The sequence below is a fragment of the Enhydra lutris genome, unplaced genomic scaffold (assembly GCF_002288905.1).
Source record: "Enhydra lutris kenyoni isolate GAN:26980312 unplaced genomic scaffold, ASM228890v2 scaffoldscaffold1, whole genome shotgun sequence".
Lineage (NCBI taxonomy): Eukaryota > Metazoa > Chordata > Mammalia > Carnivora > Mustelidae > Enhydra > Enhydra lutris.
In genome coordinates this window covers 25,145,471-25,172,438 of record NW_019154085.1, presented here as the reverse complement: position 1 = coordinate 25,172,438, position 26,968 = coordinate 25,145,471, and the positions used below count along the sequence as shown (strand labels likewise).

The 26,968-nt window shown below is 35.2% G+C and overlaps 1 protein-coding gene across 1 annotated transcript in view; it reads right to left on the bottom strand.

Annotated features, from left to right (window-relative positions):
- Window positions 1-26,020, bottom strand: part of LOC111145934 (von Willebrand factor C domain containing protein 2 like) — a 151,489-nt gene extending 125,469 nt beyond the window's left edge. Inside the window, exons 1-2 of the mRNA XM_022501254.1 lie at window positions 25,631-26,020; window positions 2,047-2,176 (exon numbers count right to left, since the gene is read on the bottom strand). Of these exons, the coding sequence (XP_022356962.1) occupies window positions 2,047-2,176; window positions 25,631-26,020 (520 nt within the window). The remainder of the gene's footprint in view (window positions 1-2,046; window positions 2,177-25,630) is intronic.
- Window positions 26,021-26,968: the final 948 nt, after the last annotated feature.

Here is a 26,968-nt window from a genome sequence, read left to right as displayed (position 1 = left end):
GGCTTCATTTGAAGATAGATTTCTACTCTGGCACGTGGAGAGAAGTCAAATAATTAAAGGTGATAAGTTGGTAGTGGCTGATCTGACTTTTGATGTAGGCATTAACTCTGGATATATTCTAGGCTTTGGTGTGGGGTCACTAGGAGGATTAGTAGTGCATGTGTAAACTCTGTGTGTTCTGGTCCATATATGGTCTTATTAGATATATATATTAGAGCACATATGGTCTAATATGGTTTCTTCTATGAGTATTCTAAGTATGTCCAGATGAGGTTAACTATAAGCACAATTTTATTTACCATAAATGTGAAACAAAGCCAACCAAGGAAACCTAGGGAAGAGAGGATCCTCAAGGACCTGTTTAGACAGTTGCTTCTAGGGAAAAAAAAAAAAAAACCAAAAAAACCAAAAAACAAACAAAAAAACAGTCTTCAGTCAAAGACTTGTCAATCCTATTTTTAAAGACTGATTAGGTAGCTGATTTTTTCTTCCTTCTGTCCTTGGAGAAAATGAAAAATAACAGGTCCTCTTCCACTTTAGACTAACCATTCATATACTTTATGACAGTTAGGTCTCCCTTGAGATTTCTCTTCTCCAGGACAAATTATGCTCACACATTGAGTCTGTCCTCATAGGTCCTATTTTTCAACCATTAAATCATCTTATTGTTCTTCCCTATATCTTTTCCAGTTTCTACAAAATCCTCTAAAAAATATAAAGTCTTAAATTGTATATCTTTACATATATTAGATAGGTTAGGACTTCAGGATGATATTTATTTCCACCTTCTAAGTCAGAAAAGATGGTCACTATGACAGAGGTCAGTTGGGTGAGAGGAATAAGAATAAAAAGAGAAGGCAGGTGTGCAGTTGAATGTTCAACTCAGTGGATTCCTATGATCAGAAATAGTAAAATTGTGTCAGCCAAAAATATCATGTGTTCTTCCTAAGTCCTTTGGAAGACACTAAAACACAGAAATTATTATAAAAACAACAGAACTGCTTTTGTTTTTTTCTTTAAATAAAAGGATACCTCTTTTTAGTAATTATAATTCTATAAAGACAAAGATTAGCAGGTGAATTAATATAATGGCAAATTCAGGACAAAGAAAAAAAGAAGAAGTGGTTGATAGAGGAGGATGAGCAGTTGCTAACCCAAGGAAGCACACAGGGATTCAGCATTAGACTGACCTCAGCTTAATTAAGAGCTAGAACTACTTTTTCAAGCATGTATTAATGACAGGAGGGGACATTTGTGAATTGTTACCTAGTGTAGCTTTATTTTTTTGGTAGTACGTGACTAGTAGGAAGAGCGTGATACTAGCTTTGCTGATATGCTGTCCTGGGTCTATGGCATTGCATTATCTTCTCTGTAGCGTCACTTTGATTTTGAGTGACCAGCATCATCAGCGCATTTCAACCTCCGCATTCCATGAGGGTCAACAAGGAACCCATAATCATATAAATCAAGTTCTCCTCTGTCTAATTACTATGAGAGTAAGATTCAGGGTAATAAAAACCTAGAATAAAAGTCTCAAATCTTCTAGTCTTTCTTACCTCAACTTAAGTGCGTTAATGTTTGAATTCTGTATTTCTTTGATAATTTCTTTGATAATTTAATTGAAAACCTAAAATTTTCTCTATGCCCAAAGCAAAAACCTGGTATTTACCCTACTGCCTCTCCTGAGTTATGAACTATGAAATGGGATGAACTGCTTCATAGCCTCCACAAGAGAGAAATTAAGTCATTACAAAAAGATGGTTCTGTGTTCTTTCCAATATCCTCCCTATAAATCAACAGTAAATAATAGGGATCACAACAAAGTCAGCTTATAAGAGCTTTAATTCCCCAAATGGAAAGCTTCATGATGCACCCATTGCTGGTTTATTTTTATGTTAAGATGGGATAAAAGTATAAATTATCCATGCTCATATTGAAGAACCCCAGGCAGATCTTAGAGGGGTCTTATATCGAATGGTGGGCAGTGGTGAAATATTTGCAGTTTGTACTAACCCCTCTTTGAAAGCTAATGCAGTATGGTCTTACCATTTTTGCAGACAGGACAACATTGTTCTGGTTCATAGACTGGGTTGACACACTCAGGAACTGCGCAGTCTGCTACAACACAGTGAACTTCATTGCTGGGCTCACAGCGACACCATTCACATGGAGAGGGCTAGGAACAAATCTAAAATTAGCCCCTTTTCTCCTATAACTTAATGATTTGCACATTCATATGCTGTCAGAAGATAAAACATCAGTGTTTATATTGGCTTTACTGTATTAACTCCATTTACCATGTGTATGACTCATTCTTCCCCAGTGGAAAGCAACCTGGAAATCCAAGCCACAGTGGGTCGCCATGTGCTGCTCTGGTTGCCATGAGCAACTGGAGCATGCCGGGATGACTCTTCCTATGACGTATGTCCCTACTTTCCAAAGAAATGTTTGGACAACTAGTATATTATCTCCTGGTTGGGTTTCCAGATGCACTGATTGCTCTGCCTTCCTCTGGCAAACAGGAATGATACTGGGCCATGTGAAATAAGTTTTTGCCATTTGTCACTTTTTTTTTTTCCTAAGAAAGACAAAGATTACTGAGAAAAACGAAATGGTAAATGGACATCCTTACCCTTTGTAGGAACTCCTTTCCAACCTAACCTAGACTCTAAATGGCATTTTTTTCCTAATATGAATTTTAGAAAAGATTGAATTTGGGATCCAAACACCCAGGTACCGCCTCTTGAAAGATTTTGTGAAAATCTTTCATCTTGCTTGCTTGGTTTTATGAATGAGCTGAAATTGAAAAGCCACTACTTAAGAGCCAAAGACGCTAAAAGTGGAATTGAAAAGTGACTTATTTAGAGGAGGAAAAAAAAGGGAGAAAACTTTTTGTCTCAACAGTACTTAGAGTTTGAGCCAAGAGTTTGAGATTTTTTGTTTCTTTTCTAGAAACTGCCTATACTACAAATCATCTCAAGCAGTGACCACTCTGTGATTTTCTCATGGGTATAAGTTCTAGCTGTCTTTTTTCATGAAATAGAGTCTTGGAATTCTGGAATAAAAACTTGGATGTCTCAGAAGTTATATACTTCTATATTTCTCAAATTATGACATTTGTTCTGAGAAAATGCTTCCTCTTGTCCTGTGCCACAGGACTAGAGTTCCTCCCTTGCAAACTTCATGAGTTAAAACTCTCTGCCTTTGTCTCTTTGGCTATTGTCCATGTCAGCTCTTGTTTCTTCCTGAACCTAATCATTTGGGTAATATTAATGCTTCTTCGCTCAGGTAGTCTGTGGGGGTGCAGGTGAATATCTTTCAACTAATTATTTTCAAGTTAATTTTACCTTTGCTTTCTAATTGAAGAATGATAGTCTAGCTCTCAATTATTTTACTTTCAAATTTAGTAGGAATAAGAGAATTAGATACAGAATCTGTCAGAAAAGTATTGGTATATCTTAACATAGTCAATAAGTTTATTGAAGGGGACAGTTAAGCTCCTACTGTGTGGTAAGATGGGTTAAGTATCTCAAAGGAATCTTTTGGATCATCCTAACGGCTGAGATTTCTTGAAGCTACTCTACTGAATAATCTCGGTAAATTAAGGAAAAGATTTGATACCAAAGCACATTATTTGTTGGAGAAAATGTGAGAAATACTATGAGAAAGGAAAATTCTTGCTGCTCTGCTGCTCCTTATTTTGCAAACCCCATTGTGACATATTAAATCTCCAAGCAAAATGGTCAGGAGTTGTCCCTTTTTCCTTGATTAATTGCAAAGAAGTATTTTTGTGTGGCCTTCTGAAGTACAGTAAGGACTTGGCCAGCATTTATTGTAATATGAGACAAAGTGGGAGCCACTAATCTTGCTTACACTCCCTGCCCTTCCATGGCTGTGATTCTTTATTCTTGCAGGTTCATTTCTTGCTGAAGTAGGGGCTGATCTGTTCAACTCTAGTGGACTGATTCTGGCATTAAAAATCTCAAAGAGGCCCTAAATTTTCCAATGCAAAATGTTTACCTCAAAGTAACTGTGGCCTCTGAGAAAGATTTATTAGACTATTAGAGTTCCAACACAGACTGTTAAAGACATCATTCTAATTTAAACAATATTTTTGGACACAATTAACTACTGGATATCATGCCAAGCAAAATATCTATATAAACTTCTTTCTCATAATAACCCTATGAAGGAAGATTTATTATTATCTCCATCCCACAGATGAGGACATAGGCTGAGAGAGGGTCAATAACTCCCCCAGTCCTGCAGGTAGTAAGGGGCAGAGGCAGGATTTGAACCCAGGCAGCATACATGCTCTACTGTATTGCCAGTGGGAGCAAGAATCACTATTCTGGATACTCCCATTAGAGTTAGTTCCTTTTTCCAGTGCTTTCTACCCTTCTCCAAGCATACCAGATCTAGTGGAATAGCCATTAGGAACTGGATAATTGATTTATGGAAGATATGTACTTCTGCTAAGAGAGAGAATTTCACTAGGGTATTTAGTGCATGAAGAGATTATCATGGAGCCATAGAACTTTTTAACCTTCTAAAAATATAAATTAGTAAGGAAACTATAGTGGGTTGAAGTTAGGTTGCCATGAGGCTCATGTTCTTGGGGGCATTGGCATCTTTAGCCCGGTAACTACATTCATGAGTATCTGAGAGAAGCGTGTGCAGATAATGGCCCAGGAGCATCTGTGCTAAGGCAGTGGAGACTGGATATGTGTGCACTGGAATTCTGAGAAGTGTTCTGAGGAAGAGCTAGGATGATAAGCCTTAGTGATAAAAGTATACCTGATTTTTGAAAGAATTTTGAATAATGAGAAACAAATTTGAAAAATAAGAATATCCCCCTAGCCACTGAGTGACATTATCTTCAAGTCCTCCCTGACCCTGACTACTCACATGCCACATACCTCCTAGCCCAGAATCTCCTCAGAAACATGTCCTTTCCTCTTTTGTTTTCATTACATTCTTTTGTTTTGTTTCAAATCTGTTTCAGCCCATTTCTTCTCATACTCAGTCTCCACGTGCACCACCCCCCCAACTCTGATCACTCAATCAGATTTAACCCGTTGACCTCACGCCAAACGCTCTTCTTTCCTCTCCAAACTTATCAGGACTTTGCCTTCATGACTTTTGCCCGCGTTGACTTCCTTCACTGCCCCTGCTTTCTCCTGCACTTCTGAAAAAACGTTGCCAAAGTAGCAAGAAGTCTCCGGGAGTGAGAAATATGCGCCCTTGACATTAAGTTCAGTTTAAAAATCCTTCCCACCTTGCAGCCTAAAACTGAAAGGTTTGGCACTTTGAATAATCTTTACATCTTAAGACTGAGCTGCTTGCAAATTTCCTTTTATCAGGCTCTTCAGTGTGAAAACTATAGATTAAACCTGAAACTGTCCCCGTAAAAGCAAAGATTAAACAATAAAGCTATCCTTAGAGGAACAGAGAACACTGGAACAAGTACTTGGAAAAAATTATTCTTACTTGCTTTTTTTAGAAGAGCATGTGAAATTACAACTAGAACATGGCTTTTGTCAGCTAGAGATTCGGTAACTAAGATGATTAAATGACACCACATGAAAATTTTATACAAGAAAAATCTGCCCCTAAGAAATCTCACAGAACATGTCATTTCTGTGAAAGCTTTGGAAAACAAAGTAGCATTCACTATATTTACCTTTACATAAATTTTAATTGAAATTAAGATTAGGGGTCAAATATTGTATTCATGTATGTATTAGATAATCCGAGTATTTTATGTCTGTTAGGACTCTGTACACCTTCTGCTGGAGAGTTTGGGATATCTGATGTGGCACTCTATTTAAGTAGAAACCATGCATTTTATCTGTAGATCCTGCTATCCCTGAATATATTTTCATGACAAATCCAAATGCTGTACCAGCTGCCCCAAATTTCAAAGGGGTTTCCTACTAGATATATATATATATATATTTGTTTTATAATTAATAGAGTAGAAGGGGATTCTTTTTAAAATACTGATTTAGATGACTAAGAAGCCCAATTTTTCTCCTTGGTATTAGAATGGAAATATGACAATACATACCATGTTTTCATAACTTCTAAAGACCTTGAGGCTGAAATCCCAATGCCACTGTCTGTAATTTTTGAGAACTCAGAATCAGAGGGGAGGTTGCAGAATCCTGGGAACAAAAGAATACTCCACGATTTTTTTAAAATGCAGAAAGCAGCCTGAGATCTAGTAACTTAGCTTACTGGAATAACTGAGTAATTCCAGAAAAATTGCCACGTATGGTCTTTGTGAGAATTTGGAAGCGAATATAGTCACACCAAGAGTTGACATAGGATTAAGAGAACATGTTGGAGACTGGTTGCAGAGAATTTTCAAAATGTTTGTAGAAAATGCACATTTATTTTGGCCTCTGAATACACTGAGTCTTACTTTCCATATATGAGGAAAGCCTAGATGTTTGGTCTATGTAACAATACCTTGTGGCATCATTATTTATGTGGAGGCCATTATTGGCATTGTTTATAGAGTATCCATGAGGAAATAGTCATAGCTTATCAGATTTGTTACTTAAATTCAAACCTCAGAGGGACAAGAGCAGAACAGTGTTCAGTTTACTATTTTAATTTGATGAAGTTTAAGGTAACAGAATTCTTACAAGCTGGGAAACTCTGAATTAGGAAGATTAGAAAAAAAAATTAGTTGGTTTGTTTGGATGGTTGTTATATCCTACTTAGAAGACAATTCTCTATTTTCTCAATACTTGAGTTCTAGTCTCAGATGATTTATCACTAGGAGTAACTCTTGGGAAAATGAGATCACCTTTCTCTGCCTGAGTTTCTTAATCTATAGAATGGGAATGACAGTATTACCAGCCTCACAGAGTTATTGTGAAACACATAAGCTGAGCAAGAAATATTATAATACTATTATTATCATTCACTTGCATACTTATTGATGGCTTTTGGAAAAAATTTAAAAAGTATAAAATTGGACTATAGCATAAGACTAAATTTAATGGAATATTTAGGTTATTTTTCTTGTTTGAAGTGGAATCTGGTTACAGAAGTGGTTTCAGTGAAGTTATATAGGGCTTTGTTTGTTGGGGGTTGGGGGGAGGATTTGTGTAGTACCAATTGAATTAATCATGTCAGAAACACACTGAAGGAAAATTGTTATAAGAAGCCTCTAGATAAAGTCTAATTGTGGATGGTTAAAATGAGCACTATAAATCACCCAGGGAAAAGAAAAGAAAAGAAATGAGAAGAAAAGGAAAAGGAAGGAAAGGAAAGGAAAGGGAAAAGAAAAGGAAAGAAAAAGAAAGAAAGAAAGAAAAAAAGGCAATAAACCCATTTTCTTTTCCCGGTATTTCAGCATCTAGAAATCACCTCAAACATCCTTTCTCCAGGGAGGTCTTCCCTGAATATCTTTCCATCATCTCTCTCCTTCACATTGCCCATTCAGAGCTCTCATCAGTGCATGAGATTATCTTACTGGTTTGATGATATGTCTGTTTATTTTTATCTGCCTTCCCTATGGATTATAATTTTCTTATAGTATATTGTTCATTGTGGTACTCTCAGCACCAGGAAGATATCAGCCCATAATAGACACTCAATAAATATTTGTTAACACATGCATATTCATTTATGCATAATCTATGTTTTCTTGTTTGTTAGACCATACCTCTGGGCAGTTTCATATATGTTTATTATGCATGGGGTAGGATTCTGATTCAGTAAGATATTTCATTTTATTTAAGTATTACAAAGGGCACTTTGTAGGGAAAGGTTTCTGACTGAGTCATGAAATAACTATTTGGGCTCTGATATTATAATAGTGAACATAAACCCACTCTCTAAAGGCAATTTGAAATTCACCATATTCACTGTGTAGATCACTAAGTAAGTCAATCTTCAAGCACTCTATTGACTAGAGTTTTTCATAATAGATAATTATAGACTTATTGCACTAACAAATACCATGATAACTAAATTTAAGGTAAGAATACATGTAAAGGAATTCCTAAAAGTCTAAGAAAAAGCTAGTCTCACTTTATAATGTGTGTAGAGTTTAATGGTTTCTTCTTAAAATGATTTTAGTATATCATAAACTGTTTTTCAGGAAAATAATATATAATAATCCTGATTTTAAACAAGCCCATTTTCCTAAGAAATGAGTTAGATTACAAAGTCCAGCAAAACACATCCTGAATATTCTGAGGAATAAAGCTTGATAAATAAAGCTTGATTCCTAGAAAGACTTTGTGAGCATTGTTGAAGGCTGAAGCAATGGGCCCATGCTTGGATGGGATATATTTTAAGTCTTAGCATACTAACTACTATATCAATGGCTTTCCTTCTGACCAAGTGATATTAGGCTTCACATACCATATGGTGCTTCATTCCTTTGATAATTTTGGCAAAAATTCTGGAAGAGAATATAGCTCAGATTGCTTTTCTAGAAACTTCCCATTAAGCAAGTATTTAAAATTTGATCTCTACCAAGGAAAAGATACTGTTTTAAGATGCACTCTTCTTTTAGAGATAATTTATGGCATAAATTTTATCACTTTATGGAACAAATCTCATTACTTTCAAACTGTATGAGAAATTTGGAAGACTATTTCAAAGTTGCTGATGCCTGTCAGGAATCTCACTGCTCACTTCATTAAAATATACATTAAATTACAGAGTACAAGAGTATTTAGCATCCACTGCCACTCTTGTAGCCAGTAATTTGCATGTGGCAGATGTCACTTAGTAATCAATAAAGCCAATGGATTTTGAACAAAATTCACAATCCTCCAAAAGAAAACCCATTGCATTACTGATTAAACTGCTTCTCAGTGTCCTGCATCAAATGGGACTATAGTGACCTCTTCAGTGATCTGCCCTATTGATTGGAGCACATTTGAAACACTGAGGTTGTAGGTCTTATCAAATCATGAACAGAGCTGGAATTTCTTTAGGAATTTTAATACCGCTGAAGCAAATAGAAAACCAGATGCATAATGCTCCTGGGTGGCTCAGTCAGTTAAGCATCTACCTTAGATCAGCTCATGTCATGATCCCAGAGTTCTGGGATTGAGTATCACATTGGCTTCCCTGCTCAGGGGGCGGAGTCTGCTTCTCCCTCTCTCCCTCTCCCTTGCTCATGATCTCGCTCTTTCTCTCTCTCTCAATAAGTAAATAAAATCTTAACAACAACAACAACAAAAAGAAAACCGGATGTATAGTTTTTTTTTATAACAACCTTAATTTGTCGGCAAATGTGTATGATATTATTGTTTGCTTAACAAGTTAAATAATAGGCACTCTGACTTTGTCTGAGAAGTTGGTATTTTGATAATACATTTTGGAATATTATTTCTTGGATGTCAAAAATAACTTTATGCTGAGTGAAATAAGTCAAGCAGAGTCACTTATCATATGGTTTCACCTACTTGCAGAGCATAAGGAATAACATGGAGAAGATTGGGAGATGGAGAGGAGAAGTGAGTTGGGGATAATTGGAGGGGGAGACCAACCACGAGAGACTGCGGACTCTGAGAAACAAACTGAGGGTTTTGGAGGGGAGTGTGGTGGGGGTTGGGTGAGGCTGGTGGTGGGTATTATGGAGGGCATGTATTGCATGGAGCATTGGGTGTGGTGCGTAAACAATGAATGCTGAAACACTGAAAAGAAATAAACTAAAAGAAAATGAAAAAACAAACAAATAAACAAAAAACCACTTTATGTTTCTTGAAAACAAACATTTTTAGCCAGGTATTGTATGGAGTATATATAGCTTTGCCCATTTAGATATAATAAACTCAAATTCAGAAATAATATATATGAATTTAAAAACTATTTTTATTTTTATTGTATTAAATTTGTATTACATATACAAATAAAGTATATATATATAATATGATAAGGTATATAAAGTATATTAAGATGAACTATATATCTAGTCTGCCATTAATAAGTGCTAATCTGGAAAAGGAGCTAAGATATCCATAGAAATAAATTTTGATTTTGTAATACAAATGATTTTTTAATAAAAATAACTGATGGTAGGGGTGCCTGGGTGGCTCAGTGGGTTAAAGCCTCTGCCTTCGGCTCGGGTCATGATCTCAGTGTCCTGGGATAGGGCCCCGCATCAGGCTCTCTGCTCAGCGGGGAGCCTGCTTCCCTCTCTCTCTCTCTGCCTGCTGCTCTGCCTACTTGTGATCTCTCTCTCTCTCTCCCTGAAATCTTTAAAAAAAAATAACTGATGGTATTATTATAATGGAGAACAGAATTATTGGAGTTAATCTTTCTATTTTTTTTGCAGTTATTCTGACCTTAATGTATAACACAAGTACACTGCAAAGCAGTTGACATACCCAATCTAAAATTATTATCAAGTACAAAAAAAGTTCATTCAGTCTTGAAATTTACCATTATAGTTGCAACACAACAGTGATATCATATTAATGATTTATATTTTTCTTTAAAGATATTTTTTTCCTAGGGGTGTTGGGGTGGTGATGGTTTGGGCTCAGGTTATGATCTCAACGTTGTGAGACTAAGCCCTGCCTCCTGCTCTGTGCTCAGCGGGAGTCTGCTAAAGTTTCTTTCGCCCTCTGCCCCTCCCCCTCCTCAAATAAATAAATATTTTAAAAAATATTTTTTCCTAAAAAGCTGTTTAAACATATTTTGGCTTATTTTTTAAGAGCAGGCACCTCTACAATTATATGCTGCCTATTCTAATAAACTGATGTTATATAGAACTAATTTTTTTCCTGAATATTTTCAAGGAATTTCATGACAGGAAAATACAGCTTTTTCTGAAATATGAAGAATAGCATATGGAAAAATAAACTATAGATAAGGAGAATATAAGCAAAAATATCTTTCTTTAGCTACAGTCACAGGTATGCCTTTTTAAATTGGCAAAGCCTACTTATTAAGGAAATATCAGTATGTATTTAAGGAAAAAAAAAAAGGATGTTTTAGTGGTCTCTACAGTCTTCAAAGGAGAACCCAAAGGTATAGATGAAGGCTAGAGGATTCACAATGAAGTAAAGATTTTGATAAAGTGTCATACCTGTCCTTGTATGAATAGCCTGGGAAAGCAGCAGCCTTTAGTCCTCACTGATAAGCTGGATTGACTTTTGGCTTTGGTACAAAAAAGGCCCTTCACAGAGAACAGAATATTTTCACTAGAGCCTGTGTATCTCCAAGCTAAGGATGCTCTACTTATCAATAGAATGCTCTATTTATGCAATAGAAAAAAATGAGCAATTGTATAGCTCCCAAACTTTCCTGTTGACACTGAAAAGAACAGATTGTTGATATCAGTTAAAAGCCAGTCATCTACAGTAGCATTAAAACAAGGCCATGTGTGCGTGGGGGAGAATATAGCACCGTTAGAATTCTACAACCTGAAAGAATTGGTCCTATTCTATGAGAGACGTTGAAAGGAGGTGCCTTGCATGGATTTCGCTGGACTCAGGGCTCTTCAGTATGTGGGAGGTCAAAGTTCTAGGCCTGGAACAACCAAATCTATTTGTATTGGGAGTGCCAATCAGATGGTTAGTTTAGAAGTCTCTCTCTGCCTCACTGTCTCTGAATTTCTCTGGGCAAAAATTTACTAAAAGTTGAAATCTTTTCTTCCTTTTCCATTTGCTGGCAACATTGTACTTTTGCACATTATGAAAAGGCAGTAATTGAAAAATTAATATAGTGAAGTGCTTTATAACTACTAATATTAAAATATATTAATTTCCAATTTTAAGTCCCAACAGCAATTTCCTTCTGAATTTATATTTCATTATTTGATGCTTAATTCATAGCTTACTTCGTTCCACAAAAATATGTTGAGATGGCTTATGGACAATAAGATAAAAGTATATTTTAATTTAAAAAATCTTGACTAAGTAATATCTTTTTTTTTTTTAAAGATTTTATTTATTTATTTGACAGACAGAGATCTACAAGTAGTCCCAGAGGCAGGGAGAGAGAGAGAGGAGGAAGCAGGCTCCCTGCTGAGCAGAGAGCCTGATGCGGGGCTCTATCCCAGGACCCTGGGATCATGACCCAAGCTGAAGGCAGAGGCTTTAACCCACTGAGCCACCCAGGTGCCCCCGACCAAGTAATATCTTGATGTAAGCCTTTTTACTTTGTTGTTTTTTTGTTTTTGTGTTTGTTTGTTTGTTTGTTTTTGGTGCAAGGCACAACAGAAGCAGTCACAATTTTGAAACCATATATAAGAATGGCTAGTGCTAGGGCACCTGGGTAGCTCAGGCAGTTGAATGTCTATTGATTTAGGCTCAGGTCATGATCTCAGGGTGGTGGGATTGTGCCCTGAGTCAGGCTCCATGCCCTGCTTCTCTCTCTTCCTCTGCCCCTCCCCTGCTCACTCTTTCTCTCTCTTTTTTTCCGTCTCTCAAAAAATAACAAATAAATGGCTAGTGCTATCGCCCAGTGAAATTCAGCCATATGACAATGTGGAATGAGCTCATTTGGAGCTCAAACCCTGTCACTAAAGATTGCTGTTTTATCTTAAGGCACTTAAACTGGGTTTTCTCATTTGTAAGGTGGAGGTAATAACAACATAATATTAATAAGGCTCTAATTTTGCCACTGGATTCTTAGCAGACTGAAAGGAAATTATGTAATATATAAACTATGTAGCATTGGTTAAAAGACCCTCTTTGTCATCCTAGCTTTGAACTTGACCAATGTTTATTAATTTTTAAATTTTTCTTCATCCATTTTCAATGGCCATGTATTTCTCAAGGGTATATATTGATTATAAATTATTTTTATTAAATTATAGCATGATAATTTCCATTATGAATTATTTGAAATATTGAATTTATAAAGAATATATCTTTTAGAGAGTTTTAAAAGCAATTTTTAAAAAATGTAGCAATGTATGCACTCATATTATGGTTAGATAAGGATGACATTGGGCAACATTTTTAGATAGTTAATTAGGTTCTTATTTACAGAGATGAAACTTCAATCTTTAATCAAATTCTTTGCCCAAACAGATATTTAACAGGGTAACTTTAACTCACTTTTTTTTTTTTTTTTGAATGTTGATTTAGGTATGTTGTAGCTTCAATGTGAATGTCCTAGAGTCTCATTAACAAAAGGAAGATTCTCTGTGATTGTCCTTTTTCTCCATAATGAAGCTTTTTAAATCTCAGCAGTCAAAGGTTTGCTATTTTAGTAGGATTTTATTTATAATGTTGGGGGAAAATTAAAGTTAGACTGAACTCTTTTAATTTTTTTTCCCTGTCATATTTAGGAAGGGGAAATAAAACTAATATGCAGTGAAAATACACAGAGTTCCAGAGAGCTGTGGATGTTCTCTCACTATAAAGAAAAAATGACTTAATTTGGTAACCACTGGAAGTTTTTGTGATGACTATGGTATTTCTAAGACTGCAAAAACCATTAGCAAAATCCATCATTGTTTGTTGTTGTTGTTGTTGTTGTTTTTAAATTTGTATTTCACTGATGTAAAGATTTAGAAAACCCTCTAAATAACAAAAATACTCTTGGGCAATTCTTGCTGCATTCAGAACGCAGCTGTTATTAATTTTTAATGGATACGACTGTGCCTTGGATTCATACTTCTTCATGGCAATGGGAGTTTTTAAAAAATAAAAGAAATTGAGCCCTGTGAAACATGACACAGGGAAATACTTTTCCTCATATTAGCATGTATACATTTCCACCAGAAAGATACAGGACTTAATATGAAATATTTCAGAGTTATAATTGAACACCTAAAGAAAAATATAGGGGATGTGAACACGTGAAAACGAAGCCATCTCAACCGTGTCTTGCAAAACATCCTTAATGAACGTGTGGAAGCTGGTCAGATATAATTAGAAGACAACTGGAGTTAGTCAGAAGCCCTTCCTTCTCATTTATAAAATGAGAAAAAAAATATCTTGGAACTAAGTAATTCCTGAGGGAACACAGGTGCAAAATATCTTATAAAATTGTCAGCTATTATTTGGTGTTTGCCTCAGGCACAGATCTGGTTGTGTCACTCTCTGATCTGAGCTCCTTAGTGGTTCCCTGCTCAGCCCAGGCTTTGGCCAAAGCTCCTTGGCCCGGCATGACACTCACATTGTGAGCTGGACCAGTGTCCCCTTCTCTGATCTCTCATGTTTTGTCTCCTTTATATGCCTTATGCTCTGGCTTAACTCATTGGGTTTATTCATTTTTCTCTGCACGTGCTTTGTACTTATTTTTGCCAATGTTCCAATTTTGTCTGAAATACTTTCAGTGTGCTGAAATCCCTATTCTTAAGATATCTTAAGTCCTCCAGACTGAATTCCCCCTTTCTTCATATAAGTTCCTAGTACAGTCAAGACAAGCCACCTGCTATTAGTAGTACCTGTATTATTCCTTTTGACAGACTAGGAGAATTTTGAGGGTCAGATTTATGTCTGATATATTTTGGTACAACCCCATGAAACCTACCATTTTTCCAAATGTTGGTGATATTTAGAATATTTAATGAAACCAAATTATGGATTGTGTGAGTGGACTTGAAAAGTCATAAAAATGAACTAAATACCTAAGTAAGCAGACAGCATACATATTTTCATTTATTATTATAACACAAAATATATTTATTATATTACATGAAATTAAAAATACCTCCTTGACTTGTCACACTATCAAAGGAGAGCACAAAGTAAAACAAAATAATGGAATTTTTTTTTATCATCCTTGCTTATCTGTTTCATCTGAGAATTCTCAGTGGGAAGTTATTATATTATTATTCATCAATGCAAAGAACAAAGCTATACTGCTTGAAGGCAAGTGTGCAAAGAGATATAGGGCTTAGTACTATTGTTGTCAAGAATGAGTTAACAACAATTAAAATAAGTGTATCTAATGCTTTTTTAAAGTCACATATGTGAAAAGAGATACCTGAGACCACCTTCAAGTGAAGTTGGACCTATTATCTATCAATATCCAAAGAACATTTAATCTTCAAGAATGTGGATTGGAAAGGTTTGATAACGCAGTTTGAGAGAATAATAAGGGAAGAATAATATTATCATAGATCAGGGGTTGGCAAACTTTTTCTGTAGAAGGCCAGATAGTAAATATTTTTTTAAAAGATTTTATTTACTTATTTGACAGAGAGAGAGATTATAAGTAGACAGAGAGGTAGGCAGAAAGAGAGGGGGAAGCTGGCTCCCTGCTGAGCAGAGAGCCTGATGATGCAGGGCTCTATACCAGGACCCTGAGATCATGACCCGAGTCGAAGGCAGAGGCTTAACCCACTGAGCCACCTGGGTGCCCCCAGATAGTAAATATTTTTGACCCTGTGAATCCTGGGTCTCTGGGGCAAGTGCTCATCTCTTCACTACAGCCTAAAAGCCACCATAGACAATACCGAGATGAATAAGCATTGCTGTTTCAATAAGACTCTACTTACAAAAGCAGACAGAGAGCTGGATTTGGCTTATGGATGATAGTCAATCTCTTAGATTTTTGGTTATATGTAACTGGCATGATAATGAAGAAGAAATAATTTTTCAAATAAATTGTTTTATGCAACACAAATTAACTACCATAAACAGTAACATTAATTTAAATGTTGTGAACTTTAAAAAGAGCCAGAAAATAAAGGATTAGCTGAGACATACAGATTTTTATCATTAGCCTCCCATAAGAGTCAAAAAAGAAATTAGGGTATCTTGAATCATTAGTAAAGTATTTCTTAATCCATGTTTCATTGAACTCTTATGAACCTTAAGATGTTAATAGATGTTCTGCAGGAAAAAAATGTTCTTCTGTCACATAAATTTGTGAAATCCTGTATTAAATACAGTTTAGTGGTAATAGTAGTAAAAATGTCAGGTAGCTTTTATGAATCTCTTATTGTATGCCAAGTAGTTTCTACTATTATCTCTCTTTGAGAGGTGTGTACACTAAAACCTACAGAGGTAAAGTACTGTACACCTAGGTCACTTGGCTGGGAAGTTGTAGAGCCTACTCTAAAATCCAGTTTTCACCTCCCTGTCAAGCTCATAGCTATCGAATAATACACACTGACTCTCAAACAAACCTTTTAAAAATACTCAAGCAGTGTGAATACACTAATGTGCACTTCACATTTCCAAGGATACATCATTTCTCAGATTTACCTGACAACGAAAAAATCAGAAATCCTTATTAGGAATATCACAGAGTGCTGGTGTTCCCTAGAAGAGAGTCTGGAAAAGGCTGCATGCATCATGACGGTGATTCCTAAATCTAGATCATTAGAATAATCTGGGAAACTTTAGAAACATACACTTAAATAATTTCAATCAGAATTAGGGACAGGTCAATGAATCAATTTCTGAAACATTCCTTCCTGAGATGATACTGATCATATGCTAGTTTAGAGATATTCCTTTGTTCTAATTCCATGGAACTAGAAATTTTTGCATACTTCATCCATTTTTGAGAATCCATTTCTGCCTTGTCATAAGAGGCAGGTGCTTGCAGAGTGATATCAAGAACATGAATCCTCAGTTCCTAAAATCACCAAATATATGGCAAAAGCAGCTCATTTAGTTGCTTTGTTACTTCCTAGTATAAAAGAGTATCCATGAAAATAAACAGGTATTGTTAATCTAATAGGATTTTATTTTATTTTGGCCTATATTACTTGGTTTAATTATAGAATTTTTCATTTTTAGACAAAGGATCCCTTTTTTAACACAGCCTTTGCAAACTTAGATTCTGTTTTTGCAAATTGTACTCTATCTATGTCAGAGACCGATTTTAGATATGCCAATATTTTATTGTTCTTGCCTACTTGTAACTCTGTGTTGTCATGGTGATAGGTCCTGATATCACATTTCTATAGACAATTAGCTGAAATAAATCTTTGCATCCAACACATTTATTGGAAAGGGAGATGCAAATGAGTGACATTTTCTTGTTAAACCTGAAGATAGTAAAATGTAGAAAAAAAGACCACAGGAAAGCAATATATTAATACTGCTTTTGCGAATAATGAGCTATGTCATTATGGTCCTTTCAGTAAGTTTCAGTTGGCCTTTGTTTCATCATCTGTAAAATAAGGACATTAGAAAAAAATAATTTCAAAGTTTTTTTTCAGATCTAATATTCTATGGTCAACTCTTAAAAGTAGGAAGGTTCTGTTGCGGGGGGAGGGGAGGGAGAGGGTGGTTGGGTTATGGACATTGGGGAAGGTATGTGCTATGGTGAGTGCTGTGAAGTGTGTAAACCTGGCGATTCACAGACCTGTACCCCTGGGGCTAATACATTATATGTTAATAAAAAAAATTAAAAAAATTAAAAAGTAGGAAGGATCTGAACTACAAAAAAGAAACCATAATGCTTGCCTTTATAAATAGGAGAATACATGCAAACCCTTATACTAGGGATCCAGCCTCATGCCAAGAAGTAACAATGGTAGTCACAGGTCAATATTAAAACAAACAGATTGAAAAATCCCAAACAACTAATTTAAAACACACACACGCACACACACACACACAGATTATTAAGTTACAGATTGATATGTAATATTGTAATTTTCAAGTTCTCAATGTTATTAATTTTTTGTAAGACATATATGATGACCTTATTGTATCTATTCTATAGTTAGAACAATTAAAAGTATTTGACTTTTGTTTATGATCACATGACAGAATGGGGGGGGAAATTAAAAGTTGTGTTCAGAGGACTTTTTTTCCACTTTAGATAGCTTTCTACAGGCATAAAATAATATCATCTGAAAACTTTTTTAGGGGATGAATGATTTTTCTTGTTACTTTAGTACTTTGTTCACTCTTTTCATGGTGTCATTAAATCCTTGCAAAGAAGGCTTTATTGTGATATGAGATATAGCAGGCTGGAGGCAAGGGTATCCACAAAGGACGGTATGTTGGAGTGAAATTACTGATGCTAATCAGCAGTGATGATAAAAGTCCAAAGTACAGACTCTAAAATAAACCAGTCTCCAATTAACAATGACTATTTTTGAGAAAGATGCCCCGGATAAGCCAACCTAATGATCATTTCAATCCATCTCTTGGTTATTTGTTTCAAGTTCTTCCTGGAAATCTTGGCAAAGCACAACTAAAAAAATAAACCAATAAGTTTTTCTTGCACTGCCCTTCATAAAACACACGGCCTGATGTATAAATCAAGTTATAGGAAAACAAAACTAAGCAAAAATATGGTCAAGGTGAATAAGGAGGAGCAGGAATAAAAGATTTACCTAATTTTACAGTAAGATTTTCTGTAAGTAAAGACATTCCTGGTCCCTCAAATTTCTTTACACACACACACACACACACACACACACACTCAAATCACTGCAGGTATGGAGCAGTTTCCATTGAGATGATGTATGTTAGAATAATCTACACAATTACCATAAAATATGTAGACCTGAGTTATGAAAAAAGACATGAAAAATAGAAAAAATTATGCTTATTAATATCCTACCACTGACTGATTATGTCTTTCTGTGAGTAAAGCCACTGTTAAAAACAGGCAAATTTCAAACATATCCAATGTTTTGTACAACTGGAGTGAAAGTTTGAAAGGGAGACTACTAGGTCTTTCTTTTCAGTTTCATTTTCTTACACTGCTGGAGAGTAAGGAGTGGGCAGCAATGTCTATAAACAGCTGATGGCTGACCTCAAGTCTGAGGTAATCACTAACAGTGACAAGCTCCGCAAATCTCAGATGTGGCTGCAAATCAAACACCGATCACCCCCTGTGCACGGGGCACAGAAGCCCAGTCACAAGTCTCTGTAGTCATACTTATCACACAGTTATCACCATTAACAGCAGCATCTTGCAATATGAAGGACAGCAATAAATACCAGTGGGTGAGCATGAAAAACTATTCCTACATACAGCTAACCAAAGGGCTAGCCGACCATTAATTCTCTTACAATTTAAAGCGAGAGACTTTTCCTGATTGGGAACCGGCTTTTTACACCACTCAGGGGTTAACTTGGAAGACATTTATTCTTACAGTTCTATTCTATTCTTACATGTTAAAGGTGTTCAAGGAAGAGGATCATTCCCGATTATCTGGAGTTTCTGAAAAAATAAACTATTTAAAAATCTGATCTGCTCCTGTTTAGTGCAGTTCTATGGAGTTAAAAAATGCCAAGGAGGCACAATATAAAAATAATGAGAGAGGGTGAAGAAATTTTACAAATTTAAGTTTTAACAAAATTGACTTCTAATCTCTGAAATTGGTCCAAGATTATACAAATTAAGTAGAGGTTCCACAGTTGTTTACAAAGATGGGAATTCCTCATGGGGAAAATTCACTTTGTTCTTCATGCTGGGGTTGACCCTCAGATGAGCAACAGCATTACTTAATTTTTGTTATTTTGTAGCAACTTGAAAGGAGAAGCCGTTCCTGAATTCACTCAAAGGCAATTTTAACATTAAAACCCACAACATACCCTGCAAAACAGAAACTGTATTTTGCAAAATCAACACTTAGGGAATTAGTCTTCTCAACTTCTCAACAATGATCCTCCCTTATCTTTATTGTATGAAATTATGATGTTTTCTAAGACTTTCTTTGGATGGAATCTTACAAATGCCCCGGTGACCCCTTTAATCATTTGTAGAGAATTTGTGAACCCTCTCTTGGAAAAAAAATCTTTAAAAATCCCACTCATATTCTCAAAATCTACCTACTTCTCTGTTATTACAATAAATAAATCCTTCACACCTCTGGAAAGATGCATTCTGTACCCCTTTGCTTAATGCAGAAATCTTAGTTTCTTTGCATTTCATAGAAACTGATACAATGGCAGAGGGTGGGTGGGATGCAGTGAATTGTGTTTCTGTAAAGTGTTAACTCAGTCCCTCAACTGAGATTTCTTTACAGCTTCCATTTTCCCCTGTTCTTTCATATCTTTGATCATTAGCTCCAAGTACATGTTGCCTTTTGTTCTGTCTCCATTTGAAAACAAACCAACATCAAACAAATCACAAAGACCTAAATTCAATCATTCTTTCTACCCAAACGCTTTCACAGATTTAATATTACCATATTGGACATTGATGGGGGCACTGATTAGTGAGAAAGCTAGAAAGCCTGTCTTTCTGTGAATATACCCATTGAAGGCAAGTCAATCCTAAACCTTAGCTGGCATTGATATTTGTTAAGGGTGAGATGATTTGGCAAAATACTCCAAGTGATTACTTTTCTATCCACTCTGCTGCTTTCTTCAAGATTTAAATATTAAATATAAATTTTAGAGCAAAAACTAGGCAGTTTACCCCAGCATGAAAATATGTTTCTTTAAAATGACCACATACATAGAAAATATGCAGCATGAGAACATGATTCAGAACACTGGATCTTTTAAAACTAAAAATCAGCCACCTGATCAACTATCTTTTGCTTAGAGTGGGAGAAGCACAAAGGCCAGTGCCCACAGAGAAAGGCAGGTCCTGGGCAAATCAAAATTCTGAATTAGGGGCACTGGGTTTTGCCTACAGAAAATCACTTTAAAATGCGACTGGCTATGCAAAGGCTCTTTCAGCTGCATATAGTATAACCTTCAGTGTCTGACCTAAACTAAATCAGTGTAAGTTTCAAAGTATTAAAAAAAGACCAAAAAGGCTAATTCTTTTTGAGTGAGAGTTATAAAAATACCGAGGAAAATAAATTATTTCTCCCTTTGGGAAACACAGCATGAGATAGTTTACCACCAAGCCAAAGCTGATAGAGTCTATGTTTCCAATCAACTTTTTTTTTTGTAGGAAATGCTATTGTAATTTATTATTTATACTCCTTATGTCTTAAAAAGCAGGTTCCAGTGTCATTTTGCTTGGGAATACATAAAAGAAAGATGAGAGAACCTACTATACAGTGACCTTTATCTTAATACAATATTACCAGAACACTGAAAAATTTAGAGTTTTCAAAAAGAGTAGAGAGAAATCCATTTTCAAAGCTTGAATCAGTAAATGTTGAAAAAAATCTTTACAAATAACATTATTCTTCCCATCAGGTGACACATGTGGATCAATTTACATTTGAATATAGTGATCAGAAAAGATTAAGAAGGGACATATGTTTTGCAACTATATAGTGTGAGATAGAGTAACTGTTTTGACCCACCGGATGGTCATTGTAGCACTGGGATGGGATGAAATCCAAGATGACCCTGGTTAGGAAGGGGGATGAAGAAGAGGAGAAAGCAAGATGGAAATGAGCAATGTGTGTCGTCTTTAAGGATCCATCTTTAAGGATCCAAAGAGTACTCCTTACCTGAACTTTGAGTGCTTCTTTAACTAAAAGGAAGAGATCAATACATAAACAAGAAGAAACTAAGGCATTTTAAAGGAACTCTAACCTTTTTATCCTGTGGGTTTAATTAGGATCTGACCAATTATGTCATCCACCAAAAATGTATTGAATGTCTGTTATATGACTCACATGGTGCTGGGGTTGGGAAGAGCAGAAAACACTGTTCTTAACCTCAAAGAGTTCGCCATCCAGTGGGAGAGACAGGTGGTTTCACATTCTGTTATTGCATTGTGATCAAGGCACTGAGGTGATGAAGAGCTTAGATTCTGCAGTTAAGCTTCCTGGATATGAATAGTATTTCTACTTTAGAGCTGTGTGATGTTGGGCAAGCTATCTTACACTTCGGTGCTTCAGTTTCTTTATCTTTAAAACAGTGCTAATTAAAGTATCATCATCATATTGTTGTTATGAAATGAAATAAGTTGTAATACACATAAAGGTCTTGATAGTATCGGCTTGTGATTTATGTTCCTGTTGAATGATGTATGTAGCATGCTGTGGGAACATAGAGGAAAGGTATGAGACTCAGCCCAGGACGCAGCATAGAATAGGGCTTTCCAGTTGAGATGAGATTTAAATGGGGCTTTGAAATAGTCTAGTAGGACGTACACAGGTATGCAATGGTGAGAAAGTGTAAGACAGCATTGCAAACACGCAGGGAAGAGATATCACTTAGAGTTTGGATATTTGGAGAAGTCAATGTATAGAACTGAGACTATAGTAGGGAATTTAGATTTTTATCTTGAAGACTCTCCTGTTTTTATCTTCATGCATGCTGGTCATCTCTTTCTGTTTTCTTCAAAAGCCTTACATCCGCAGCCATTAATTTCTTCACCTCTATTCAATTCTACACTTGGCTACAAAGTAATTTTGTTCAAAAAACACATTTAACTAGGTTATCTCTATGTACAACATGAATTTTATCCCTTGTTATTCTTTAGACCAAATTTAACTGTTTTGGCCTGGTATTCAAGTTCTTCTCTCTGCTGTCCAAAACACATGTAAAAATTTACCTCTCTTATTACAATAGCATTCTAGTAACATCCATGTCCTGTTCCTATCTCCCACCTCTCTTTTCAAATTTCATACTAATCTCTGATCTTGCTCAAGAAGTTTCCTCTTTGGAATTTTAATATATCCAGATCAATTTGAATTTTTTCCTTAAGAATAGCCTCAACTTCGAACACGCTGAAGAAAAAGAAAATTTGTTTAACCAAATCTCACACGTGTTGATATGCTTCCGGCACCACAGTGCCTTAGTGTTCAGCTTCACAATCACATACTTTACTTTAAACTGCTCTTTCCCTTCATTCTCTTTCCATATTGTTCATACGTTACTTGTGAGTGGAGGTTTGGCCTTCTAGGTATCTTACTTTCTAGTGTATGTACATCTATAGTATCTTGTACAACAAATAACCCCCAAATATTTGTTGGATGAATATATTATATGTAAAAATATATAAAACCTTCTTAATAACATGCCAAGAAAATTATGTGAAAGTTCCATATATCTTTTGAAATTAGTTACTTGTTTCTTGCGAGCTAAATTAGAAGAGAATCAAGATTATATTATGGCTTATATTTACTTAGGTATATATAGTTCACATAGACAGGTAGAACACTTATAAAAAGTATTGGAATTCTTTCAACTGAGTGACTGTTAAAGATGAACTTCCATTATAAAATGTAGGTGAAGACATAGAGGAATTGTGAACTTAGAGTAAACCACTGGACATTAGAGTTTAGGAGGAAGGGAACAACCATTTAGTTAATATCTATGGTGTGCCAATCATCACAGCCTGCTATTTTCTTCATAAATTATCTAAGTAACTCTTTCTAATATCTCCTCCCAAGAAAAGTAATTATTATTATGGCCATTTTATAGCCAATGCCACCATGGCTCAAAAACTTAAGGAGTCCTTTCAAAATCTTACATCTACGTGATGAATTTGGGATTTGAATCTATATCTATCTGACTCTTGAGCCCAAGTTCTCTGAGAGGTTATTAGAATGGCAGTATTTAGAGGTAGGTTAAATAAATTGACAATTTTGGACAAGTAACAAACTTTTTTGGTCCTAGTTCTTCATTGTTATGAGCTTGCCCTAGATAATTTCTATAGCTTTTATAACTCCAAATACTTGTGAAAAGAGGCAACTGTTTTCTTTCATTCTGTTTTTTGAAAATCACATTTAGAAATCTCATGGCATGGAAAGGTGGAAAAGTTATGCACATCAATGGGTTGTATATTGACTATAGCAGGGACAGATAATTAGAGTGAAGTGTTTGTGAACTTTTTCTTTATATATCTCTTATTGTTCGACATAGTGAAATAGATATTATCTTTGTAAAATAAAAATCTAATAAATGGAGGAAAAACTAGCATTTTGAGTAGTGATTTGATTAAATTCAAATAACCAGTCTCTTTTTTATTGAATATTGATGACAAAAGTATATAAATCTTAAATTTTACTCAATGTACTTTTTTGCTTGGGTAATGCTATTCTACAGTATCTCTTTGCACTCAACTCTCAACTAGTATTCATGTTAGAGAAGAGTAACATGATTCTAGAACCATGTCTAGAATACAATTGTGTTGAGTACTTGCATTTACTTTCATTACCCTAAAAGTGAAAATAGCTAATGTCAAAATATACTTACTATTTTGGAGACCATAAAGCTGTTAATAAATGTACTATACTATTAACTATCATTTGATATAAATAATGGTAATTTTACTAGACTTTCAAGTCCTTTACTTATGAATAGTGTGCAACAAATTATGATAATATATGAAAGAGAAAAGTCTGGAATAACATTTATGTATAAGAAAGTTAAATATGATAATTATTAAAATTTCCTTCATGTCCTAAGGAATCTAGTTAAAGTGACTGGGTATTCTTGAGTAAACTACAACCAGTTTGAACCCATAACCTGGAATGGACTGAGTGCAATGAAATACCAATACATAGAATACTCTAATCATGATCAGTTTAAACGTTTTTTCCCCATATTGATTTCTTTTACCATTTGACTATTGTAGAGAAGGAATTTGGGTTAGTGCTAATAACTGAACGTTCTTCTCTCAGTCACACTGAAAACTAGCTATATCTTCTTTTGCTTAGGAGGTTCTGAGCACCTTTCACAGAACTTGGTTAGATGAAATGAAAATCTTTCATATCAAGCCATCAGTATGACAGACACTCCAAGGCACAAACTGCCATTACATTTAAGGAGAACATTTTGATATATGAATTTATACCCTCAGGGTTCAGGTCTGGTTTGTAGGACATCCTAATTAAAACTAGTCATTTGAGAAAAGAGACTCAAAGCAGAGATAAAAATTAACTCCAAATTACTTAAAAATATAGGCATATAAAATACATATGAAATACTAAGGACACTGGAAAAATAGTCTTTTTTTTTTCTACCTTTGACAATAGAGTATGACAAAAATTCAGTTCTCTTTGGGGTCTTGCAAACAAAAAAAAATCTAATAAGCAGAGAACAAAATGGGAATGGTGCTCTACAACAAGTAGGCCCAATGCTTATTCTTAATATATAGACCACAGTTTAGAGGTGTGTCCCAGTGGCACTTGCATTTCCACGCACTAAACATAATTCTAGACTATAGTTAAATGACTCCAAATATAGGCTAATCAGGCACACCCACATAAAAAAATCACAATATTTAAACATTAACTTTAAATAAACACATACGCTACAAAAAATTCTTCAGAAAACATTTTGTAATAACACAGAAGAAATGCTTAAGGGCAAAAAAAAAAAAAAGGTGTTAAGCATGCCCAAAATACTTCTGAGGGAAGAGATTATTGTGAAACCTTAAAGATATTGATCAATAAGCCAATTGGTTATTTATTGACCACAGTGGTACTTAGGCTAAGTCAATTATCATATGGTTTCACTTACTTGTGGAGTATAAGGAATAACATGGAGGACCTTAGGAGAAGGAAAGGAAAAGTGAACTGGGGGAAATTGGAGAGGAAGATGAAGCATGAGAGACTGTGGACTCTGAGAAACAACCTGAGGTTTTTGGTAGGGAGGTGGTAGGGGAATGGGGGACCCTGCTGGTGGGTATTAAGGAGGGCATGTATTGCATGGAGCACTGGATGTGGTGCATAAACAATGAATCTTGGAACACTAAAAAAAAAAATTAAATTAAATTTAAAAAATTTTTAAAAATCAAAGGGAAATTTAAAAATAAGTTTTTCCAAATTTAATTTTAATGTAGAATCTATTAAGTATGTCATGTGAAAAGTTAGTATTCAATAAATATGGAGGGTAACTCATACCTTAAATTCCTCCAAGATTTTGTAATTTTTTCCATGATATTCACAAAAGTTTTTCACTTCTTTGCACTCAGGACAGCATCCATTGTGTTCCACTTTAGTACACTTTGGGTGAATTTTAGGGCATTCTGGCTGATCACAAACAGGTCCATCCAGAGCACAGACACATGGACAGTTGGAATGCCCTGGGAAAAATCGTTCTCCCAACTTGTATACAAAGCCGCTGTCATCCACACACCCTTTCCCTCGATAGTCATCAAAGATCAGATTGTCATTACTGGAGGTCTGGTCACCTTCATCAGCAGGATAGTCTTCATGACTGATGGCAGCAGAGGTGACCAATCCAAGGATGACCAACAGAAGTATGCAAGCTTCATGAATATGAAGAGCCATCCCCCTCCTCAAAGGCTTCTGGATGTGCTCCTATTATTAAATATACTCAGCTCCTTCCATGGGAATACAAGAAGGGTAGGCTGAAAATAAATATTTGAAAAAGAACAATTTGACATACATAAAGAGAATATGGATTTATGTAAGCCCATGTTCTTAACCTGTTTATTTGAGACCTATCTGGAAGACACTAAGACCTTAGATTAAGTTCATGCAAATATCTACACTTTATTATGAAGTTTGGAGAGTTTATTCTTGGCAGTATATGCATTAAAATTTGTCCTTTATTTCACTTAGGAATCTTAAGCTCCAATTTACCTTCTGCCTTTCTAAGGTCTGGCTTTGTCTAAACTAAGAAGTGGTTTTATTAAGCCTCAAAAGGTGATTAAAAGTAGTTACAAATGGCTCAAGAATGTTTGAATTCAAATTCTCTGTTGTTCTTTATCACTAAATTGGTGATAGAATATATATGCTATAATTATCTGTATAAAAACTACGAGATTAGTGAGAAAACATCTACTTCTAAAAGGGAGGAGACCAATAGTTGGATATAAATTATAATTGAGATGAGCTAGTACAAAGGCCTTTCTACTTCTTTACTTCCATAACTGGAGAACAACAATGGTCTCAAATGGGTTACTTGTTTCAGAAAACATAAATCTGGATTTTGAGACATAGATAGGAAAAAAAATAGTGCAACCATTTCACAGTGACTAAGAGATAAATTTAATAAATAGTACAAGAGAACTCCATATATTGAAAATAATTTATTAAAAATAAATTTATTTGTCTCATTGTCCATAACTTTATTTTACTCAGGAAGTAAGCTCCTAGTGGGCAGGGAAGATGTACCTGTGATTTTTTTTTTTTTAATGGCAACTTGAACCTAGTGTTCATGGACTACCACTTGAATTAATTACTTCAATATAAAATATATACCATTCATATTGT